Source organism: Xiphophorus hellerii, chromosome 7 (genome assembly GCF_003331165.1).
Source record: "Xiphophorus hellerii strain 12219 chromosome 7, Xiphophorus_hellerii-4.1, whole genome shotgun sequence".
Lineage (NCBI taxonomy): Eukaryota > Metazoa > Chordata > Actinopteri > Cyprinodontiformes > Poeciliidae > Xiphophorus > Xiphophorus hellerii.
This window is the reverse complement of record NC_045678.1, coordinates 21,720,136-21,742,745: the sequence shown is the minus strand read 5'-3', so window position 1 is coordinate 21,742,745 and position 22,610 is coordinate 21,720,136. Positions and strand designations below refer to the sequence as shown.

Genomic DNA, 22,610 nt, shown 5'->3' with positions numbered 1-22,610 from the left:
TTTAGATTTTGTGGTGCAGTGTGTGCCGTTCTCATGCGACAGACAAATTATAGTCGGTGTTGGTAACATCAAAAGTATTATGAATCTGTGTTCTTTCTTTTTTTTTTTTTTGACTATTTCCTCTCATTGCATCAACACTGATGTCATTCAGGCATTGAATCCTCAGGTTGTTCTCTTCGGCACAGCATCAAGGGAGTATCGACATGTATACGTCTATGAAATGAGGAAGCGTGTACTGTATGTGCGTGGGGGCGTGGGCGTGGGTGCGTGTGTACATCATGTGTGTTGTATTTATTCTCTCTGAGAGAAGATAAATTGTTTTTCTTGTCCTTTTTGTTGCACTCTGTTTGTTTACCTGAATCTTGTTTAAGATAACCCACCTTTCTGCACTAGTTGCCTTTAAGAACATGTTGGATATATAGAGTCTGTGCTCAGCCGTGTGGTTTTAGTCTGGATGTTTGTGGTGGTGAGTGAGCTATATTGTGATGAGGTTCTTTATGTCACTGTTTCTATAGCTTTTATCTCAGCTTCGAACAACAAACAGCCTCTTCTATTGTGGAGAATAATGGTAGAAAGTTTGTGTGACTTCTTCCCCTTTTGATGGAAAATTCTAAATTCCAACTAGTGAACTCATGTGTTGTTAATTAATTTATTGCTTTTCTCGTGATTCCCCTTCTTTGTGTGTCACATATGTTGAGCAGAGACAACAGCAGGCTTGCCACACAAACTTAACATGTTTTTTTTTTTTTTTTTAGAAAATAGCACCATGATTTTGCACAGATGTACACAAAAGCAAGCTTATAATTTCAAAGCTGTTTGTTTCAGGAAGGCCAGTTTAATGCTCACCAGTTGTTCTATTAGCCAGAAAACAAACAACATTTGTCCAATGGCTGCTGTCACAGTATTTTAGCCTCAACTGAGCTAGATCTCACATAAATCTGATGTGCTTGATCCACAAAATGAGATACAGACAGTTAGGCAGCCAATTCTAGCTAAGCATGGTCGGTATCTTTTAGTGTCTGTTGTAATTAATCACAAGACACATATACAAATTATTTCCTTCTGTTGTGTTTATAGTACAACACCATACATCATACCTGGGATTTGCCCATTGAACAGATTCTAATTCTGAAACATAAACAAATTCAATTTCTATCAAAATATTCTTCTTGCACTTAAAATAAAGAGAAAAGGATAGACCAACTTCTGATTACAAGATAATACTTTACCCACTGAGCCACAGTCAGTTAGCCGAAAGACAGCTGGAAGACGACGGTTGAAAATATTCCTTGAAATTCTTTTATAATCTGGGAATTAAGAGGGCCAGGCCATCACAATGCAACATGGAGACACAGAGGACAGACAATAATATATTCATTTTTATGAGTATTGTTGTGTATTTACCCAAGGTTGTAATGCTTAAATAGCACCAGACTTGTTGAGCTATTTGTAAAAATACGTTAAGTATTTTAACGTTTTATTTTTTTTCTGTAATACTCAGCACTTTGTTTAGTTTCTTATGTATATAAATTGGATCTGCAGATGTAGCTGAGTTAATTTTATTTTTTTATTTATTTATTTTTTCATCGTTGATTACAATCAACCTTCTCAAAACACCTTTTTGTTGAATTGGAATATGTCTAGTATTTCCTTTGCACTACAGCAGGGCTATTTCTGTTTCTTACTGTTTTATTTTTGGTTCCTAACCATTGTACTGGGAGGATGGTTATTGGTGTTGCACTTGGCACATTCTGTGACGTAACTATAGCAGCCCTGCAGAAGCTGTCTGACTGCGCTGCTGGTAAGGCGTATGCTAAAACTATCGCTATCTCTCTCTCTTGCTCTCTCTCAGTAATGTTTATAAAGTTAAAAATAGTTCTCACAGTTTTTGTGCTCCATAAAAATGTAATGGTAATTGTTTTTAAGTGTTTTAAAGACTTTGGGTTTGGTTAGAATTAAACTGTTACTCTTATAAAGTTTGTCTGAAACGTTCCCTCCAAAATGTGTGTTGGGCCGCAGGGATCTGACTGTGTATGGCATACGCTGTATGCCATACACTGTATGCCATACCCGCTGGTTGAGTGTGTCCCACACTGTGTCTTATAGGTATGTGCTGAATACACAGTTACATGTTGTGGTTCTATATCTTTTAATTTAAGGAATGTGTTTTTAGAATAGGTCCTTTATGCATTCTTTTACATAAAGCAGGAACTTTGAGTTTTGTATTATAGTTTTGGTTTTTATTATTATTTTGCATTAATATATTTTCTTAATGCTGATTTAAGAAAATATATTGTACACAATTTTATTTGCCCTTAATTCCATTTGTTGTCAATATACAGTATGTATATAAAAAGGAGAAGCTGCCTAACTGCGCTGCTGGGATCTGACTGTGTGTGTACCCGCTGGTTGATTGTGTCCCACATTGTGTATTATAGGAATAAACCGGTGCAGATCCTGATTCCAGTGTGACATTATTGAACCATTTGACAACTGTTACACAGATAGTGATTTTAGTGTTCATTGGATGAGTAGAATTTCAACTCAAATTCACTTTGTGGACATTTTTCTTATTTATAATGTCAGATATCTGTTAGGGTGGGGGGATAAATGGAGCGGTGCTTGTCAGTCCAGGACATGTGATAAGTGACACACCGCAGACCCCATTTTGATGAAACTCCAGAGAGTCATGCTTCACCCAGCTTTGGCATTTTCAAAATTACTATGTTTGGCCCAAGGTGGGAGCAGCAATTACCTGGCAAACATTTTAATAACCAGTCATATCTCACTCGCTACTGAGGGGAATATCCAACTATCCATGCTCTACAAATTAGTCTCCAGGGCCAACACTTTAAAACACATTGCATTTGCCACTGTTATCAGTTCCCCCAAACCTGTTTGCTTCCAGGCTTTTTGTCGTTTTTTTAGTCTAATTTACAGATGAAAGGGTCATCTATATGTAAACTGTATATTCTCAGTTTTAAAGTGATGCAAAGACCCAAAATCTCAAATCTAATAAATCACATTACAGCCTTTGTGACAGGTAATTACCACTCATGATGTCTAACCAATGGCACTAATTACAGACATCTAAGCTTTTAATTATCTGCAGAGCTATCAAAATGGGCCCAGCGCTGCTTTAAGCAACACTTTTATGTCAAAGGCACACCTGTCACCTGGCGCTCTTAATTAATAACTATGTCAGACAGAAGCACTAAAAAGCAACCCCTTTCAGGTTGAAAACTGGTCACAATACGCAACCTCAAGATTTAAAACGGGAATATTTTTCCAACTTTTTAGTTTCAATTATATTAATTTCAATCGCTCAAACTCATACAAAAATAAAGTGTGAAAGCATCAATGATGAGGGTTAGGCTGTCAAACATCGATGACGTAAGCCTTGGAACAGAGAACTTGGCTGTCAATACAGAAAGCAATAGGAAATCAAGAGAAAAGTAGTGAAGGCAAAGTCTGCGTCTAGAATTTGAATTCATAGAGTTAAAAGGTATAGAACAATATCTAGTGTGGGAAGGGATGTTTGGAAAGGAGTTGTCAGGGAGCAATAGAATGGAGTTCTAACAAATTGATGCCCTAATGAGGGATATAAAAGTTTTCTGCTATGACTCTTGTCTGTCTGCTATTCATCACAGTGATTAATGACTAGACACTGTAATTCATAACACTATTAATTTGAAACTGTTACATTCATGGTTTTTTTTTTTTGTTCTGGCTCCAGAACATCATTGTTAGTCTGATTTGTATAGGTGTCAGAACTCCTATTTCTTCAGACAGCTGTCACCAGGAGTACCATGCAGTGACTTGCAGACTTGCAGGTTTTACTTTTCTCCACATAATCACGATTTACTTGTGGAGGTTTAGCTGCACTATAGTGATATAGGTGTCAAAATATTTATGCATTTTCTATGTATCCCTGGTTATAGGGAATACTTTTGGAGAATATATTTAGTTTGGCTTCATCTTTGTCTAATAAATAATATGGTGTGATAAATCTATGGTGCTATTTGATTGCTCAACCTTCCTACAGTCTTAAGAGATGGGGTCATTTAGATCCCACAATTTCTTTTTTTACTCTTTGCTTGGTCTGGCGGGGTCGCACTGACCCGGTATACAATTTTCTTTTGTATGTGTGTGTGCTTTTGGAAACTGATCGTCTGACAGGACCCCCCCGCTTCCCTGCTGTCCAGATTTGCAGCGCTCCTCTTGACCGCTATAACGGTCCTGTCCCATTACTGTACTTGCGTAATAGAAATATTAAATAATGATAGCTGAAGTGGTTGAACTTTCATCTCCTCAGGAGATAACGTAGTATGCTGTACTTATCAATACATAGAAATGATAAAAACAGATTTACAGAAAAGGCAACAATATAAGAAAGCTTGTCAATCATGAGCATTATATGGAAATGTATCAAAATCTTTTCAAAACTGTATGAAAAAAAGCCCACTGTCTCTAATACCTCTCTATTTCTTTAAACTACCTACATTTACTTTTTTTCATAACATGTTTTGTTTTATAGGGTTCCTTTATGTCAATGCTACACATGCAGTCGTTGAAAAAATGGTTTAAATAGTCAAATGGTGTCTGTAGTCAGATGTCCTATTCGTCTATGATCGGACAAAAGGAAAATGAGTCGCTTCTGCAAATAATTTTTTATGAATAAACACATGGAAGGAGCAGCGAGAACTTTGTGATTAGCTTTTTAAAGTGGTCCACAAACAACATCAGATATTTTGCATTTATAGGCAACATATAACAAGTTGAGACTTTTGTAATAGCACAGATTTTCTAACCAGATAAATATTATTTTCACAACACCAGCAGTCACCTTGGTAATCTGGCTGGTCACTCCTCACTCGGGCAAACTGTAGTAGCTGTGAAATCAATGTGGACTGCCTTCTTCTCTTCTCTTGGCTTAAAGATTCAAGATGTAAAATAATCCGGGGACAGAAGGTATTTCCAGCGGAGAAATCCGACCTGTTCACCTGTTTACTTCCATGTAGCTCATTTCCATTTCCTGCGTAGCTTATCTTTGTAGCAAATGTTCTCTCCTTATCATTTTTCTGTTGCTCCCATTTAAAGGAAACAGGCCATGATTGGCTACAAGATTGTGTTAGTAAAGACACGATGTCCTCATCCTTGCATGAAAGCGCTTCTGTTTTAGAATGCAGGATTAAAAAGGCTATTTTGTTTGTGTCATAATGTACAGATTCATAGGTCTTCTGATACTAAAATATGATTTTTTTTCCTTTAAGTGATTTTTCTAAACAAATCAACTTTACACAAACCTGAAAAGTTTGGATTTCAATCTGTCTCCAGGCCACTACAAAACAATTTTAACGCTATGAAGCAACATGTTGGCCATCAATACACTAAAGTAGTAAAAACACATTTACTGTCTGGTTTTGATGTCTGTTCAAGAGGTTGTTTGAATCAAAAGTATGTTTATGTGTTTATATTTTACAGAATATCCCAGCACTGCCTTGCGGTAAAGCACTCTATTCATATGAAGGCAAGGAACCAGGCGACTTACAGTTTTCCAAGGGTGATATTATCATCCTGCGGCGCAAGGTGGATGACAACTGGTACCACGGGGAGCTTAATGGTTGCCATGGCTTCTTGCCAGCTAGCTACATCCAACTGCTGCGTCCCCTGAGTCAAACTCCACCTCAGGGCAAAGCTTTGTACGACTTTGAGGTCAAAGACAAAGACCAGGATAAAGACTGCCTGGCCTTTAGCAAGGTAACACACATATGCACACTTGATGCATCCACCTGTAGGGCGATGGTATTTCATAAGACAACCAGATGAATATATGTGGCTTAGATTGATAAATCAAAGAGGACATTTTAGGGAATGATGTGCAAGATTATAGAAGCAAACATTTACCTGCAGAGTTTAACCAGGCTGGTTGATTGTTTGTTTGATGAATAATTTATTAGATATGACTCTTGTGTTTCAGAAGCCTCTTCAGAGTGAAAGAACCCGATTTGCTGGCTAGCAATTGCAATTCATACACTGTAGATTATTAAAGTGTAAAACAACCTTGTAAATTTTTACATATATCTTGAACTTTCCCAGATTGTGTCACACAACGTTGTGTGCATTTAGACACCTCTAATTTCTTTCTACAAACACAAGTCTTTGAAGTGTAGTTCGGATTTGTATTTAGCTCTGCTGAGACAGTATTTCGTTAACTGCCTTTTGCTGCAGTTGCAGCTTAAAATATTTTGTGGTGAGTCCTCATCCCCATAGCATGTCGAACTGACACATTTGGCTTTTCTTTGCAAAATACTCAATTTCAAGGTGTCAAATTACAGATTAAAATTTTGTTTAAGTCATGCTTGATATATATATATAGCATTTTTATAACAACTTGAGGTAACACAGTTACTTGATTGTGCCATAAAATGGCACTAAGTGTCTGGAAAACACATAATACTACCTCTATAAGTAATGGCCCATTTTTAGTTCAAACCAACCCATCATCTACTGTGCTTTCCTGCTCTTATTAAAGAGAGACATTCCATGCTATGCATTATGTTGTTATTACCTTGTTTTATTGTGGATATGGTATGTTCAGGGTGATGTGTAGGGTTACTCATATACAGGCTTTATAGCCTCTATGTAGGCCAGGAAATTCTGCTTTGTTTTTTTTTTCTGACCTGAGGATCTTTTTACACGTTTGCTGTTCCCCTCATGTTGTGTGTCACAAAATGCGAACAGAAATAAGAAGTGCACAACTAATAGTTGTCCTTTTGAAGGACTGTGCCACCTGAAGCAGATCTCTGTATGTCCTTCAGAGTCCATCTATACCTCAGAACTCTGTTTAATAATCTGTTAGAGTTGCTTAATTATAAAAAAATATATTTTTGTCAAAGTTTTAATAAGTTTCAATATTATTGTATCTAGTATTGAACAGAATTTTGCAGTGATACGTTTGCCGTGAAGTGTTTGATATGTGAAGGAAAAATCACTAAGGAGGCAGCTGCTCTTCGCCACGCTCCAAAAGGATTTGGCTGAAGCTGATTTTAAGACAGACTTTGATGTTTTGGAGGGAGATTCTGGCAGCTGATTTACTCTGTGCTCATATTTAAATAGTTTATGTTTACATGCCAAATCTGTACCAGCCTCATAATAAGGCTTAAAAATACGGAAAAATCTTTTGGCCTGTCCAAATTTTTTGTCTATTCACTGGAATAAATAATGTTGCTTTGAACTGTATAATATATTATATATTATATTATTTGAAAAATAAGGCCATGTGCACTACCTTAAAAATACACATCTGAAACACACATTCCAAGGACGCCTTTAGACTAGTTGAAATGAATGTGTTGGTTCAAATGGACAAGATTAGAATAAGGGTTCTTACTTAATTTATTCACATTATATTTTTACCACACCCACAAAATTAATCCTTTTATTGTCATTCATTATTTTCTCACAGTATAAAGTTCTTTTAAGTAAAAATGTTAAATTTAGTTAGATAATTTATAGATTGTGTCATTTAGAATATTATTTGCAGTAGGATCAGATTGTATCGTTTTCTAATACTGTCGTGGATTCCTGCGTACAAAGCCTTGTGATGTTTTATAACTACTGTATATAATTTAGTGAATTTTGACTCTTTCTTATACATTTTTAGCATTTCTTATTTAGATTGAAACTGCAAAAAACAGTTTTTTATTGAAATTGTATCAAGGAAAATCCAGTCAAACAGTGATTAGTGGCTTTCAGATGTTTATATTGTTATTTTTGCTTTTTTTCCCCCCAAACATAATGTGACATTTATTCCGTCTAAGTTATCCAACAAATCTGACATTGGGAAAGTAAATCTTGAGAAGGAATAAAATAAAATCAAAAAAGGGCTTGGTAAGATGTGCAGTCCTTTAATAGTATCATGTTTAGGCCTGTCGCTTTAAACGATAAATCGATTAATCGTACGATAAATTAAAACTATCGACGTCATTTCAATTATCGGTGAAAAATAGGAGCAAAAAATTTTTCTGATGTGATCCTCAAAGCTTACTTTATTCCTGCTCTGTGAACAAGCTTTGTGCTCTCTGTTTTTTACATTTTAGAGATTGATGAGAAGAAACAGGTTAATAAATTATAGCATTTATTGACTCCTGTGCAGTTGAATTGAGACAATTCCTATCTAGATTAAGTGATAACAATGAGCCATCAATAGTTCACACCATTTCTCATTTTAGGGTTAAGATAATCAACAAGTTCATGACTGAATATTACATTAAGCCCATAAACTCACTCAGAGACACATGGTGTGCTATATTTGTGTTGTCATGCAGAACCATTGAGTGTGATATTGTTTTCTCAGTGTGAGAGGTAATTACTCAGAATGACTAATATACAGCCATTTAACAGCATTATCACTGCCATCCTGTAATGGCCTTACCAAGGCCTTGACGTTAGGAGAGAAAGCAGCACTATGTGGGTGTGTGTTGGGAAACAATGAATGTAATCTATTCCTGAGATTAAGTAAGCGTAAAGGGAAGATAATCAAAACCTTACAGGTTGAGATCCTACACAGTTTCCACACTGTGTACAAAAGAAGTGATTGATATCTCGACTTGATAAAAACAATATGTGTCATTGTCTTAGCTGGCAGGAGTGTTGATCTGTGGTAGATTTGTGAATAAATACCTCTTATTGTTTGAAATGCTTTGAAAAAGAAGGAGAAAATACTGAATGAGGAGTCACCTGCTCTTTATGCATATTATGATTATCTTCAAGACTTTTGGGTAAATTTTCTGTGAACTGGCAAAACGTGGTGCATTGTGGAAATTGTGCACCCCACTACACTTTGAGTACTAACAGTCAAACTCTTTGGTGGCTTCATGATGGTCTAGAGCTATTTGCTGCTTCAGGATCCAAACAATTTCCTGACAAAATTCTAAATTATGCTCTCTGCTAGAAATTCCTGAAGGTGAATGTCTGGTAATCAGTTTATGACTTTAAGTTAATTTGCACTTGGATGATGCGTCTATAATCGAAGCACATATTTGTTCTAGAGTTGGTAAACACATTAAACAACAAAGCACATTCATGACTGGGACTTCCTTCTAAACAGCACAACACTGAATTTTTCCATTTTCACATTTTACCCACATATCCCTGCAGAGTTGTTAAAGGGCTGCTGACTATCTCCAGCAATCACTGGGTAGTTTGTTAGTTCATCATGCGTCAACACAGAGACTCACAGAACAGATTGCACTCTCGTATCTAAGGGCAATTTATTGAGCCCAGTGCACCTAGCAGTCATGTTTTTGGGTGATGAGAGGAACCCAGAATACCCAGAGAGAACCCACACATGCATGGAGAACATGCAAACTTCATGGATAAAGACTATAGGTCAGGATTCAAGTGCAGGATCTTCTCGCTGCTAGGCAACAGTGCTACCAACTGCAGCATTGTGCAGTCATCTGAAGAAATGAAAAGCAAATTTCATGAGTATCTTCTTTAAAATGGAAAGCGAGTTGAAGGCCTCCTTACATTCCTTTGTTCAGAAGTCCCTCTTTTTTTTAGACCATGACCATTTTTTAGGACTTTCTCTTCTGCTTCAAATCCAACAAAATTTCTATTTGCTTTGAAAGAAAATCACCATCGCTGGACATTTTCCACTGGCTGTGAGGAAAACAGTGAAGGCTTGTTTGAGCATTGTTAAATGTCAGTCATACTGTGGGTATATTCTACTGGGTAAAAGGGTTAAGTGTGAATTCATCTGTCACCATCTTTGCTGCCAACCTATGCCAGAAAGCCAGACTTCAGGAAAGAACACTATAATTTAGCACAAAATTATTCTACTCTGGAAAAGAACAGTTATGCTTCAAAATTAATTTTGACATTAATTCACACCATCAATAGTTGTGTTTAAATTTTTGATTGCCTGAAATTTTAATTGCATATTATTTAATTGAAGATGATCTACTGATACAACCACTTCCAAAACCAAAAAAAAAGTTATAGCCCAGGAGATAGCACATAATAAAACATCATCTGGTTCCATCACATAGATATAAGAATGAAAAGAAAATTTGACATGAAAAAAACATCAACTGCTTTAACGTGACTTTTTTTCTAACTTTTAATGCTAATGTTGAATTTCTAATACATACATTTTTGTATAATTAATCATTTGTAAAAGTCAGACCAGATGAGACATATTCTGAAACATATATTGTTGGTTCAATCATGGTGCGTTCCCAGTATTCAGTGTGCATGTTTGTATGTCTATATGCTATCACTCTTTTCCTTTCCCTCCAGGACGAGGTTCTGACAGTAATCAGACGCGTAGATGAGAACTGGGCAGAAGGCATGCTGGGAGACAAGATTGGCATCTTCCCCATTCTTTATGTCGAGGTAAACTGAGTCACAAAGGAGCTGTGAAAGCATCAGTAACACTGCAGCAGCACACCTGTTCCACTCAGTATTTATCATTATTTATCTGTCTGCTAAAAAAAAACACATTACTCCTGTAATCTTTGATTGCACAAAACTAAATGGCCTCAGGTGGGATGTATCAGCAGTGTTTGGTTTTCTGCTAAATTTAGAAAAGTGGAACCCTAATGATTCAGATTTATCAAAAACAAGAGATGATCATCATGATCATGAATAATGAAAACACAACTTATTTCTAACAACCTCATTAAGGCAACTGCATCTAACTCTAAAACTCTTCTGTTACCCCTAGATATGAAAGATAACACATAAGCGATTTTGATAACACTCAGAAGCTAAATGTTAGCTGGCTCTATCTGGGCCCAAACCAGTTCTCATGTGCCTTGTGGATTGTTGATGAGTTAGAATGATCAATTGAGTCTAAGCTTTTGGCTGAAAATAAAGAATTTCAAGGTGCACAGTATCATGCTGCCTCCACCATGCTCCACAGCTACAGTATTTTTAGGTTTAGGAACTTCATCATGACTCCTTCAAGCATGTTGTCATTTTGCTCAAATAGTTCCATGTTTGTCTGGTCCAACCATAAAATCTTTCTTCAGAAGGCATTTACTTTATTCAGCTGGGTAAACTCAGAGCTTCATCTCAAAGGTGTTGTACTCACACATCTATGGGCAGTCCCTCTGGTGATTTACCATCTTCCAGTTTGTAACAGACAAATCTTTATGGTTCCTGGGTTACTCTTAAAAATCTATACTGCTGAGGTAAAAGTGAATCGTGCACAAAAAGACAGTGTCCCAAGCACATAGCAGCCGGTTTGCTTTTGGAACCGGCAACTTATTGAAAATCTATTGACTCTGCTTAAAAGCCAGATCCATGTCAGGAAACCAGCTAATTGACAAAACAGTGGTCAAACAGTCATAATTAACACAGTCTTGTTGATGGCTAAATATAGAATGGTTTCTTTACAAATTCCTAAGGAACATTTATCCAAAGATTCTTGGGGGTCTATGTAAATATTTGAGCATGTATGCTTAATTTAGACCATGTGTAAATAGGATAAAACTAGCATTGAATTAAAACTTGTGCAGCCAATTATAATTGAATGTTTTATAATTCATCCATCTTGGAAAAAGAACATTTCTACTGCATCATTAAAAGCCCCGAATTGATATGGCATTCATGCCAACGACGAGTGTATGTAAATTACTGTCACTGCATACGCTAAGAAATGTTTTAATGTATGCTTCTTAGTCAGAATGTTAAATTGAGGCATCTAAAACTAAACCGTAATCTAAATGCAACCAAATGCAATTAGTCCACAAAATGCAAATAACATTAGCAAATGCTGTTTGACATTTTACAGTTATAGAGCTTTTCCTAAAAGGATGTCTTCACTGTAAATGGATAAAAAACTTGTAAAACCTGAAAGCCTTTTACCTTCTCTCTTCACCCCATGCCTGTCAAGAGAGAAATATAGTTTACGTTAATCCATGAGCAACTGAAGAAATATCTTTCACGGTTTGAAGCCGGATCTCATTTAAGGCTCTTAAGCAGTATTAAAATGATGCTGGTGAAAAATGTGTTTTCTTCTTTTCTCTCCCCATCAACACAAATGAGGAAAAATGCTGACTTTCCCCAACCCTGTCAAAAGGAAGTAATGTAAACTTCAGAACTGATTGACAATACAGTCAAAGGGAAAATGTTTTAGTCTGTTTGATTTCTATCTAGTGTCTGGGGGTCATTCCCAGTGAACTGGTGCATAAAGCAGTATTTTCATAAAATCTAATAAAGTAGTAATTCTGTATTGAAGCTTTTCCTTTAGAAATACAAAAAAAAAGTCTCACTTTAAATTACAGTGTAATGAAGATGCAAAGAAAATCCCAGTTTTGAGCTCTTAAATGTCACAGTTGTTTGAACAAACTTCTTAATTTTTGTTGGATTGCTGCTGACTCTGACTTAGGATCTGGACCACCCAGTCAAGTATCCCAAATTTAGCTGGTTGACCAAACTACTCTCTCAGCGATTAAGCTATGGTTGGAGCAAGGTTGGGACTAACTCACACAGACACACAAGGGATCCCATTAAATGGAGATGCATCAATAATTTAGACCTCTCCATCACTGTGACACAGCAGGGGTCTGTGTTAGGATTCGTATGTGTGTATGTAGTAAGAAGCTAATGAAGGAGCTCAGCTGGAACCTCTCCTGATGTGCATGTAAATGCAACGCATCATGTTATTATCTGTGTTAATATTTTATACACTTGCCAAAATAAGAGGATAAGTTTCTGTTATGGCTGGCAATTTGGGAACATTATCCTGAGTTGCAGTAAAACTGGGAAAGAAAAAGCAAAGGGTTGTCTGTCAGAGAAATGTTTCTCAAACTGGGTGGTGATATGCCAAACCAGGACACAACAATATACAACATTGCATGGGAAATAACTGCAATGATTTTCTCTTCACCGGGCACACAAAGAAAATACAGCAAAACATCATAAGTTTTTAGCTCTCTAGCTGCACTGTAGTTGGAAACAGTGACAGCATCTCAAAAGTTTTTTTATACAAAATTAACAGTTTGCTTTTTTGTGAATTTGATTCACAAATGGGTATTTTAAACATCTAAAATAAATTGAGTGATAAGATTAATATATACAATTTCTAGAGTTTAATAAAAAAACGTATGTTCTTAAATTAAAATGCTTTTAAATGTCTATAAACCTGTGCCATCTGTGGTAGATTTTTTTCTTATTTTGCCTTTATATGTCCATTTCCTTATTTTACACAGCCAACCAATAACTCATTATGAAGTTTGACTTAACCTACTTTAACCAATGCTGAAACAACAACAAAAAAAAGCTCACTGAATTCTTTTGGAACTTGTAAAATAAACATAGGCTGCAACAAAGAAGATCTATTAGTCTTCTTTTACCAGGTTTATACTTATGTGTTTTGTTTTGTTTTTTTATCTGGTCAGTTGCAACTCTTTTAACATAAACTGAATATGAATATAAATACTAAAGTATACACAGCGTTTTGAGGAAAACCTGGTTTTATACTCAAATACTTAAAGGGAACTGCTGCCAGGTGCCAATACACTGCTTTTCTAGTATGGTCATCATTATAAAGTGGGACAAGCACTGAAATTGTCAGTTGTTACCTAGATTGGAGATCAACATTATAGTTTGCACAACCTGCAATACAGCAAGCTGTTCACAGGAAAGTATGCTGACATTTTTTTTATTGTCTGTATTATGCCTCAGTTGCTTCAACAAATTTTGCTATGTTAAAACTGATGAAAGGTCTCAATTGCTATACCACATAGAACTATTTCCTTTTTGTTCTTACGCGAATGGTTGTTTAATTGCAGAAATGTGACCCTTGTTTTCTTCTATAATACCTCGCAGTTTATTTATATGTGTTCTGTTGACCAGCCCAGCCACACACATGGACAACTGATGCTTTTTGATGTGTTTCTTGTGGTAATCCTCTGCGTTAGGTTACCTCATTTGACAGTGCAAAGGTTGCATTGAAATTAGATGCAGTGCCAGTAACCATCTTCAAATGAACCAAAGCTATTTGAAACATGAGATGCCCAAAACAGCTGCAAAGCGGTGAGCATGTCTAACGTGGACTAAACGATGCATGTAGACAGTGTCGGAATTATCCCTTATTATTTCTGGTAAGAGCGCATACTGTAAAAATAATTACTGTATGAAGACGCATTGAAAGCTTCTGTAATGGTAGGTAGCCCTGTGTCTTATCTTACATGTAGACACAAACACGAAGGGATAAGGAGGAGAGGACAGTAATGAATTAAATTATCCAGCTGCAGGCTTTGTACAATTGAATTTGAGATTACTTTGATTTAGTTATGAGAGTAGGTGGATATATTGAGTGTGAACTTGGTTTGAGTTCAGGGTGTCCCAGTTTAATGCACGTGTAAAGGTATAGCTGTGTCTGCTGGACCTGGTGTTTGGGTAGGACCTACCTATTTATTCTACACATTTTTATATCATTGGAAAACGTTAAGAATGCTTGTGTCACGTTTGTCCTCCTACAGAAACCATATTAAAACAAAAAATATATTTCCCACTTTCCCATCTTTTTCAAATTTCAAACATTTTTTGAAAAAGCTCCAGAGAGCCACTAGGGCAGCGCTAAAGAGCCGCATGCGGCTCTGGAGCCGAAGGTTGCCGACCCCTGGGGTAGGTGTAGTGAGTGGGTTGGATCCTGTGGTATAAGTTTAGGAGATCTGTAAAGTAGCAAGGTTAGCGTAGGTGGGTTTGTGTTCAGTGGCTGTGGTTTTTCGGATGATTCATCCTGACTGGAAATTAGCTTGGGACATGCTTGCTTGGTTTTGTTTTCCCTTTGATGTGGACTCGTATTGCATGAACTCAGGTCTTAGTTCTTTGTGCAATAGCCTGTAAAAATATTTATATTAAGTTTTGTCATGTTGCAACTGTGGAATTTTAGGGGGATTGGGTCTTACGTGATGAACATAAGTTATTGTAGAACTTTGAGGTGGAAGGATATCTAGTTTAGATGTTTTTTTAAAATTTAAAATTGTAAAGTTTTACCATAAATTTACTTGAGTCAACATTTCTTGTAGTTAGAATTGTTGTTCATTTGGGCTATGTTGATCAGCTTTGCACATGTTCAGAGTCAACTACTCAAGTCTTGCCACATACTCTGAATAGGATTGAAAATCTGGACTTTGACTGGGACATTCTAGTGATTGATTGCTTTATATTAAATCTGCTGCAGCTCAGACTGTATGCTCAGGAGTATCTTTCTTGAACGTTTGCTCTTGTTTTCTTTAAGAGTTCTCCTGTACTTTTTCCTACAAAAAAATGCGATGTCAAAGAATGATAATGCCACCACCAGGTTTTATTGTGGGAATGATGTTTTCAGGAGGACATGTTCAACACATTTCCCCTTATAAGTCTTGTTTGGCAAACTGTGAACAAGACCTATCACTTTTTTTTATATTAGATTTCTTGCCCCTCCTAGAAAGACCTGACTCATGGAGTTGGAAGATCTGCAGTTGCGCCATGCTTATTCGCTAAACTCAACAGTGCTCTTTGAGATGTCCTAATCTTGTTTCAGACCTCTTCATAGCTTTATCCTTGACCTGTCTGCTTGGTCTTTGAATAAACATCTCAGGCTGTCACAGTGCTGCTGGATGTATACTGTGATTAAAATACACAGTTCAAGTGGTACCAATACTTTTTTCAAGGCAGTGGATCTGTTTAGGAAGGAGATTGTTTGCAAAAGCGTGCGTGTTTGTTGCTGGATTTTCCTTTTCTTAGCATATCGGCTCATCACAGTATTATGTTGAGATAACACTCAACACATAAATCGGTGCAGCTTGCTCAACACATAGAAAAGGATTACCTTGGATTATTTATTCAGCAGGAAGAACCACGTAAAAATCTCTCTCTCACACATACTCCTTCATGTGCTTTGCACCATAACAGGCACATCAGTAGCTAGAGAAAGACTGACACATCAGTGATTTGTGTGTGTGTGTGAGGGGGAAATGCAGGGGTGCATGTGTGCTTGCAACATACTTACTGGATGCATTAGGGGATTCAAACTGGATTGTAAGTTACTCTAAAAGATCACGTGTGGCCTTATTGACCTTTGTGTGTGCGTGTGGGGGTGTCTGATGTGGTTTACATGCGTGTGTGTGTGTATGTGTGTTTGTGTTAGCCTCATGAGAGTTACATCTCAGTTATATCTGCAACGTCAATCCATCATGCTCATTACCATATGATTTGGCTTTGATTAGCATTTCTATTAATATGGAAATGCAACATCACCAACACTGAACCCAGACGAGACAGCCTTTTACACTGCCTCTTACTCATACGCACACCCCGCACACACACACCTGATAATAAAAATTGAAGAAAACTCTTGACTTGCTCTCAAGGGATTGTTCAGGGGTTTAAAGACTGGTAAGCAGACATGATTGGAATGTAAAGTTGTTGTGGTATTAAAGTTCTTTTTGCTGGCTTGTTATTTATAGCTTAAATTCTCAGTGAGTCTATGTGAAATAAACTTAATATAAGAGTAAGACATCTGAAAGGTCACACTTAAGCTGAATATTAAATTCAAGTACGGATATAGCTTTCGCACACGTTAGGTGTGACTTGACATACATACATAGTGTACATTTGTAATAAGTGTTGAAAAATTTATAACTTTTGTGTACCATTTTAGTTCATGTAGCACCTTGCACTTCAGAGTGCATTTCAGCTTAAAGGTGTTTTAAAAACTGTTAGAGAACTAATGAGATGTTGTTGCAATCACCTCTTTGAATAAATAGATTGCATGTTACAAAAAACTTCAACATTAAATAAAAATCCCAGCTTGCTGAAGCTATTTTAAATGTGCATTGATGTTGAAGCACAGCAAATTATAGTCATGTTTTCCTATTGAAATTAGCATTTATTTTTACCCCCTATATCGTGAGCCACTATCTGAACAGTAGAGTCACTGTTCTCTACTGTGACCTTGGATTATTTATTCAGCATAAATACCTGCAAAATTCAGACGGTCCACTCTGCTGTGAAGTGCACGAACGTATTTTCCAATGATTTGACATTTTTGAATTAGAAACCTTTTTAATTGGTTTTACACATAATTGTAATTTTCTTACACACTGGGTTTTATTTAGCTGTTAAAAAGTCAAACTAATAGAAACAAACACATAAGACATCTTCAAATAGATTCTAATTTATCGAGATTCAACTGTGTGACAGTAAGCCTTTAATGTGAGTTACTAAAAATAGTGTTACAATATACATAACAATTTATTAAAGATAGACCTATATGTGCATCTATAACATTTGATCTCTTTTTCTCAGTCTCCAACTTCAAAAAATATGCTTCTGTTGCAGAAAATGAAGTCATGTGAACAGACATCTCTCTAGGGCTTAGGCCTATATACGAGATTTTCAAGAGCCTTCTGGCCACTTGGAAAACATATCTACATGCTTACACTTCCTGCTCATAACCTCTGGAAACCTATGTGGGCAGAAACAGAACAAAAGAGTGTGAAAACTGAGAAGCAGCAAGATGTTTTACTGCTTCAGGTGTTGTGAAGATCCTGTTTCATCTTCCTCTATTTTATCTGGTTTTGTTTGTTTATGCTGTGACTTCCTTCAGCAATTAATAGTAGCCTCTCATGAATTCCGGGCAAATGGTAGATTATTAAATTTTAGCCTTTTTCCTCATGCATACAGGTGGCTTCACCATCTGTATTTTGTTTCATATATATTTGCTGTTACCTGGCTGCTGTAAACATTAGCAGAGTGTGTGTGTGTGAGAGGGGGAAATGCAAGGATCCATGTGTGTACCCTTGCAAGATTCTTTCGTTTAAAAACAGTTGCCTGTGCAAATAATTTCTGCTAAAATGTGGGAATTGATTTTGACCTGTGTGTAAGGACGCTACACCACAGCAGCCAAGGCTAGTCATGGCAAATGATTATTATGTTGTAAGATTTAACAGCTGCCAACAAGAACAAGCCAGTAAAGGTCAGATTAATACTCTTGTGTATGTTGGAGATGTGCATGACCCACTCAGGTTTGACACCTAACATCTGAGCTGCTTCTCTCTTAACCCTCCCTCCCCCCGTTTCTTATCCCCATCTGCCCTTTTCTCTTCTCAGTTAAATGAAACAGCGAAGCAGCTGATGGAGATTGACAAACCTATGCCAGCAAATGCACCAGGTCCCAGCTCTGAGCCAGCCCCCCTGGGTCCCTGCACTCCCGGTCCCTCCCCCACTGCCTCGCCGTCTAATGGAAATGGCTCTGGCCACAGGAGAGGTGAAGGGAAGAAAAACGCAAAGAAGCGGCATTCTTTCTCCGCACTCTCTGTCAGCCAGAGGGCTGCCCAGCTCAACAACAGACACAGCATGGAGATCTCGCACCCGGTCCTCATCAGCTCCTCTGACCCCAGAGCAGCTGCTCGCATTCAGGTATCTCCACATACTGGGATGTGCACAAAACATAAATTAGCTAAGGGAACACATCTAGGGTATACAGCTGAAACCAGATATATATATGCATCAAATAATATAACATAAACATAACATTTTCTTCTTGCTGTCTGAAGTTAAGTCCAATCGAACTTCTCTTGTTTTAGGTCAGTTTGAGTAACCAACATTATTTGTATTTGCTAAATGCCAGAAAACCTAATAAGGACATTTTTGAGAGATGTGCTTTAACTTTCTTCAAATTCAAAAGTTTATATAGACTTGGTCTGATTGAACTTCAGACTGTGAGAAAAAAAATGTGTATGTGTCTTATTAGTCTGTATGTAAATCTGATTTCAACTCTCAATACACTTTGATGCAAACCATTTCATTGTAACTCTGCAGTCTCCAACACGTCTTCTTCCAGTATTATCTATAATTAACTAACCAGCTTGCCTCTCTCCACTGGAGAAAATAGCAAATAAATAGCAGGTCCGATGTCAGAACTGGGATCAAAGTATAATACTGCCCCCGCCATGTTTCACAGTGAGCATGGTTGTGTGCAGTGTTATCTTTCTGCCACACAGCAGTTTTACATGAAGGCCAAAATGAACACTTTTGACCTCACTAGACCCATCTGACCTCCTATCTGTTTGCTGTGTCTCCTGCATGGATTTGAGAAAAGCAGCAAACTGAACCTTTCTGAACAAGCCCATTGGTTGCCCTGGATTTTAGGTATTAGAGGAAATATAAAGAATGTAAAAATGTTGACAAGGTGTGAACACTTATGACAGGCACTCTGTAAGGCAGTGATATTTATTGGCATTATAACGTTACGCTTTTAAATATAGTTTGTTTTACTTTAATATATATACTTTCTCCATATAATAAAACTATAAGCATACCAAGGAGTAGGTGGTATAAAATGTTACATTAGAGTAGAATAAAATAGAAATATCCTTTATTGTCCCACAGTGGGAACATTCTGGTACACCAGCTGTAAGCTAAAGGTAAATACAAGCATGCATATTCAAACTAAGGTAATAAGTACAAAAACAGAAAGATAAGATAAAGAGACTGTAACTAGGGGCAAATTACAATTTCTAAAATATATCAGTTCCTCTGCTGCTCTGCATTTTGCAATGAGTCCCCTGTCACCTACTTGTTTCAACCAAAAAATAAAAAAATACATTTCTCACTTTGAAGGCTTCTGCTTGGAGTCATGTCGCTTTTACTGTTATGGCTTCTGGCTGCATTTCTCACTGAGTTCAAAGTGTTTTTGCTGTTTGTAAATAGTTCCCAGGATGCTTAAAAGCCTACAAGCACATTTTTTAGGCAACAGTTTACATTAAACCAATGTTTTTCTGTGTGCTGTATCTTCCTGTAGGATGCATCTCCTCCAGGTCCCTCTCCATCCTCAGTGGGGATACCGCTTCCCCCCAAAGTGGCGTCTCTTACCTCTGAGCTGTTGGCCCATGCCAAGGTGCAGCTGCCACTCAACATGTGAGTACTTAAGGCTTCTTCTCACTTGCCCGTTGCATATGTGCCAGATGTACAAGCAAGATTTCACAAACTACTTCCTGACATTGTTAGAAATGTTGACTCTGTTGTGCCCAGAGCTATTGGCCATGTTTCACCACCTCTGCAACCACATTTACTCCTTCACTGGTCAAGGATAAAATCCCCCTTCAGAGAGGAAAAACACAGTTCACTAAGCAGTGTGTGGCTTGGATTTTTAACAAGCTTTACCATTTCTAAAAATTAAGACACCAAGAACTCTGACAGCGGCTGTTCATGTTTTTTTTTTTATAGTGTTGCTGGAAGACTTTTGTAGTAGTGTGGAGATAAGAAATGACATACTGGACAAAAGTAGGCGCATGTTAATACGATTGAAAAGTAATCTTGTTTCTGTAATTTAATTCCAGACTTATATACATTGTTGTGAAAATGTACCTGTCTATTCATAGATGGGGTTTTTTTGTCATTCACCATTTAGATGTTTCAGATCATCAAACAAAATGTATTATCAGACAAAGAGAAGCTAAGTAAATGCTAACAGCATTTTAAGGGAAAAAAAAAAAATCTAAACTAGCCTGGCTCTATTGGAAAATCTATCAGCCCACTGATGTAATTATTATAGTGCCATCCTTGTCAGACCCACCTGCTGTTAGGCATTTCCAATAAGAAGCAATGAGTTTATTACTGCACTGTGAAGGAATGTTGGCCCCCTTAACTTCGCAGAATTGTGTTAATTCTGCCACAATTCGGGGTTTTCAAGCACAATGACCTAGTTAGACCATGTTAATGCATTTCAGTGAGATTTATGTCCAGACTTTGACTAGGCCACTGCCATCTGCCATATTATCTTGAGATGGCTTTCTTTTTCTGTAGTGTTGTTAGTTTTACACCAGAAGTATGTTTTAGAAGTGCACAACTTTTAAAGACAACTTATATTTCATCAGAATTTCTTTCTTTAAATCTTGGGTTTCAGCAATCGTTTGGGGAAAAATCAGAAACAAATTTATTCTCTTGAGTTTGTTTAGATCATTGCATGATGTTTTGTGTTTCAAGATCTTTTAACCTTCTCTATTTACGTGATTTCTTCACAATTGCTGTGACTTTAAACTTGCATATAGTCAGCTTGGGTATTTCTCTTGATAAATAAAGCCATAACTTCAAACCCATTTTTTTTGTAATTTAATTGATTCAATTTAAAACTGATTTAACTAGGATTAAGAATCTAAAACAAAACAAAAAAAAATCAGGTCATACTAATTAAATCACATTTGCTGATTAGACACTTTCACCAAGCACTTCCAAACTCTTCTCATGATCATAAACAAAGGTGTTTTTTTAGATTTAGCTTCAGCATTTGTTTCATTGAACACATAAAAGCCCAGACTCTGAGATCTGTGAGTCTACAATATCATCACCATCGTTCGGACTGGATGTGAGTCAAATCCAGGAGCATTGTCGGCTTTAATAATATCACCTTCCCAGTAGCTTAATAGGAACACAAGCACACACACATGCACACCCCCACACACATACCAAAACAGAATGGCTTTGTCCCACTGATGAGGTCCTACGTTTTCATCTTGACCTGGCAACTATTCCTGTTGCCAAGGGGAGACGGGAGACAGTCCCCACATCTGTTGCTATGGTAACGAAGAGGTAGCACATATATGGCTTGTTTACTCTGCGATCTCATCCAGTCTGGCGCTATGGACTATAAATGTTTCCCGGAGACAGGTCCATGAGCTCATTTATATGTTTACACAGGGGGCAATTACTAACTTAGTCATATCCATCCAAGAACAAAAGTATATAAATATAAATATATATGAACTGCATTTATCTTCTGAACCGGTAAACAAGCACTTATTGATCAGGCATGCATTTATAGCAAGAGTTCCCATTCAGAAAGCAAACCCATTCAGCCAGCCTCAAGTGATCACACACAGAGACATGACCTGAATGCTGGATTGGTTTGTTATTTTTAAGTGGAGACTGACAGCTTTCACTCCTCACCTAAGTTGAAGAATATGACCCTCTGCTGTTGTTCAACAGTTGTCCAAATATAGTTATTTCCCCAGCATATTTGTCAAGTATATTCATTGAGAATTGATTTTTATCTTTCTTTTCTAACTAAAAAAAAAGTAATTAAAAAATTTTTAATAAACACACATGAACATCTGAGCAACAGACAGGAAATATTTTATCACAATGAACAGTAATTGGTGGGAGGTTCAAACCAAAATGTCTTTGTAATCTGACAAAGATTCAGTTGTGGCTGAAAATGTCTTTGTGAGCATCACAAAGGCAAATTCATTCAGGAGAGACAATCAGTGGAGCTCAGTTGTCTGTGAGCTTGTATTGCTTGACTTTGAACTCTACTATGAACTATTGATAATAATGTACTTATAAAGCTGCTAGATTTCTAAAATAATTACAGTCATGATAATTTTGCACAGTGGCGCAGTTGGTAGCACTGTTGCCTTGCAGCAAGAAGATCCTGGGTTCGATTCCCGGCCCAGAGTCTTTCTGCATGGAGTTTGCATGTACTCCCTGTGCATGTGTGGATTCTCTCCGGGTACTCCGGCTTCCTCCGACAAAAACATGACTGTCAGGCTAATTGGTTTCTCTAATTTGTCCCTAGGTGTGAGTGTGTGTGTGCATGATTGTTTGTC

General features: G+C 37.1%; 1 protein-coding gene across 2 annotated transcripts in view; it reads left to right on the top strand.

Moving 5' to 3' along the window:
* Positions 1-22,610, top strand: part of LOC116723075 (E3 ubiquitin-protein ligase SH3RF3) — a 109,146-nt gene that overhangs the window by 63,020 nt on the left and 23,516 nt on the right. For both annotated transcript variants that reach the window (XM_032567631.1, XM_032567630.1), the window contains exons 2-5: positions 5,485-5,760; positions 10,306-10,401; positions 18,115-18,423; positions 19,808-19,923. In XM_032567631.1, the coding sequence (XP_032423522.1) occupies positions 5,485-5,760; positions 10,306-10,401; positions 18,115-18,423; positions 19,808-19,923 (797 nt within the window). The remainder of the gene's footprint in view (positions 1-5,484; positions 5,761-10,305; positions 10,402-18,114; positions 18,424-19,807; positions 19,924-22,610) is intronic.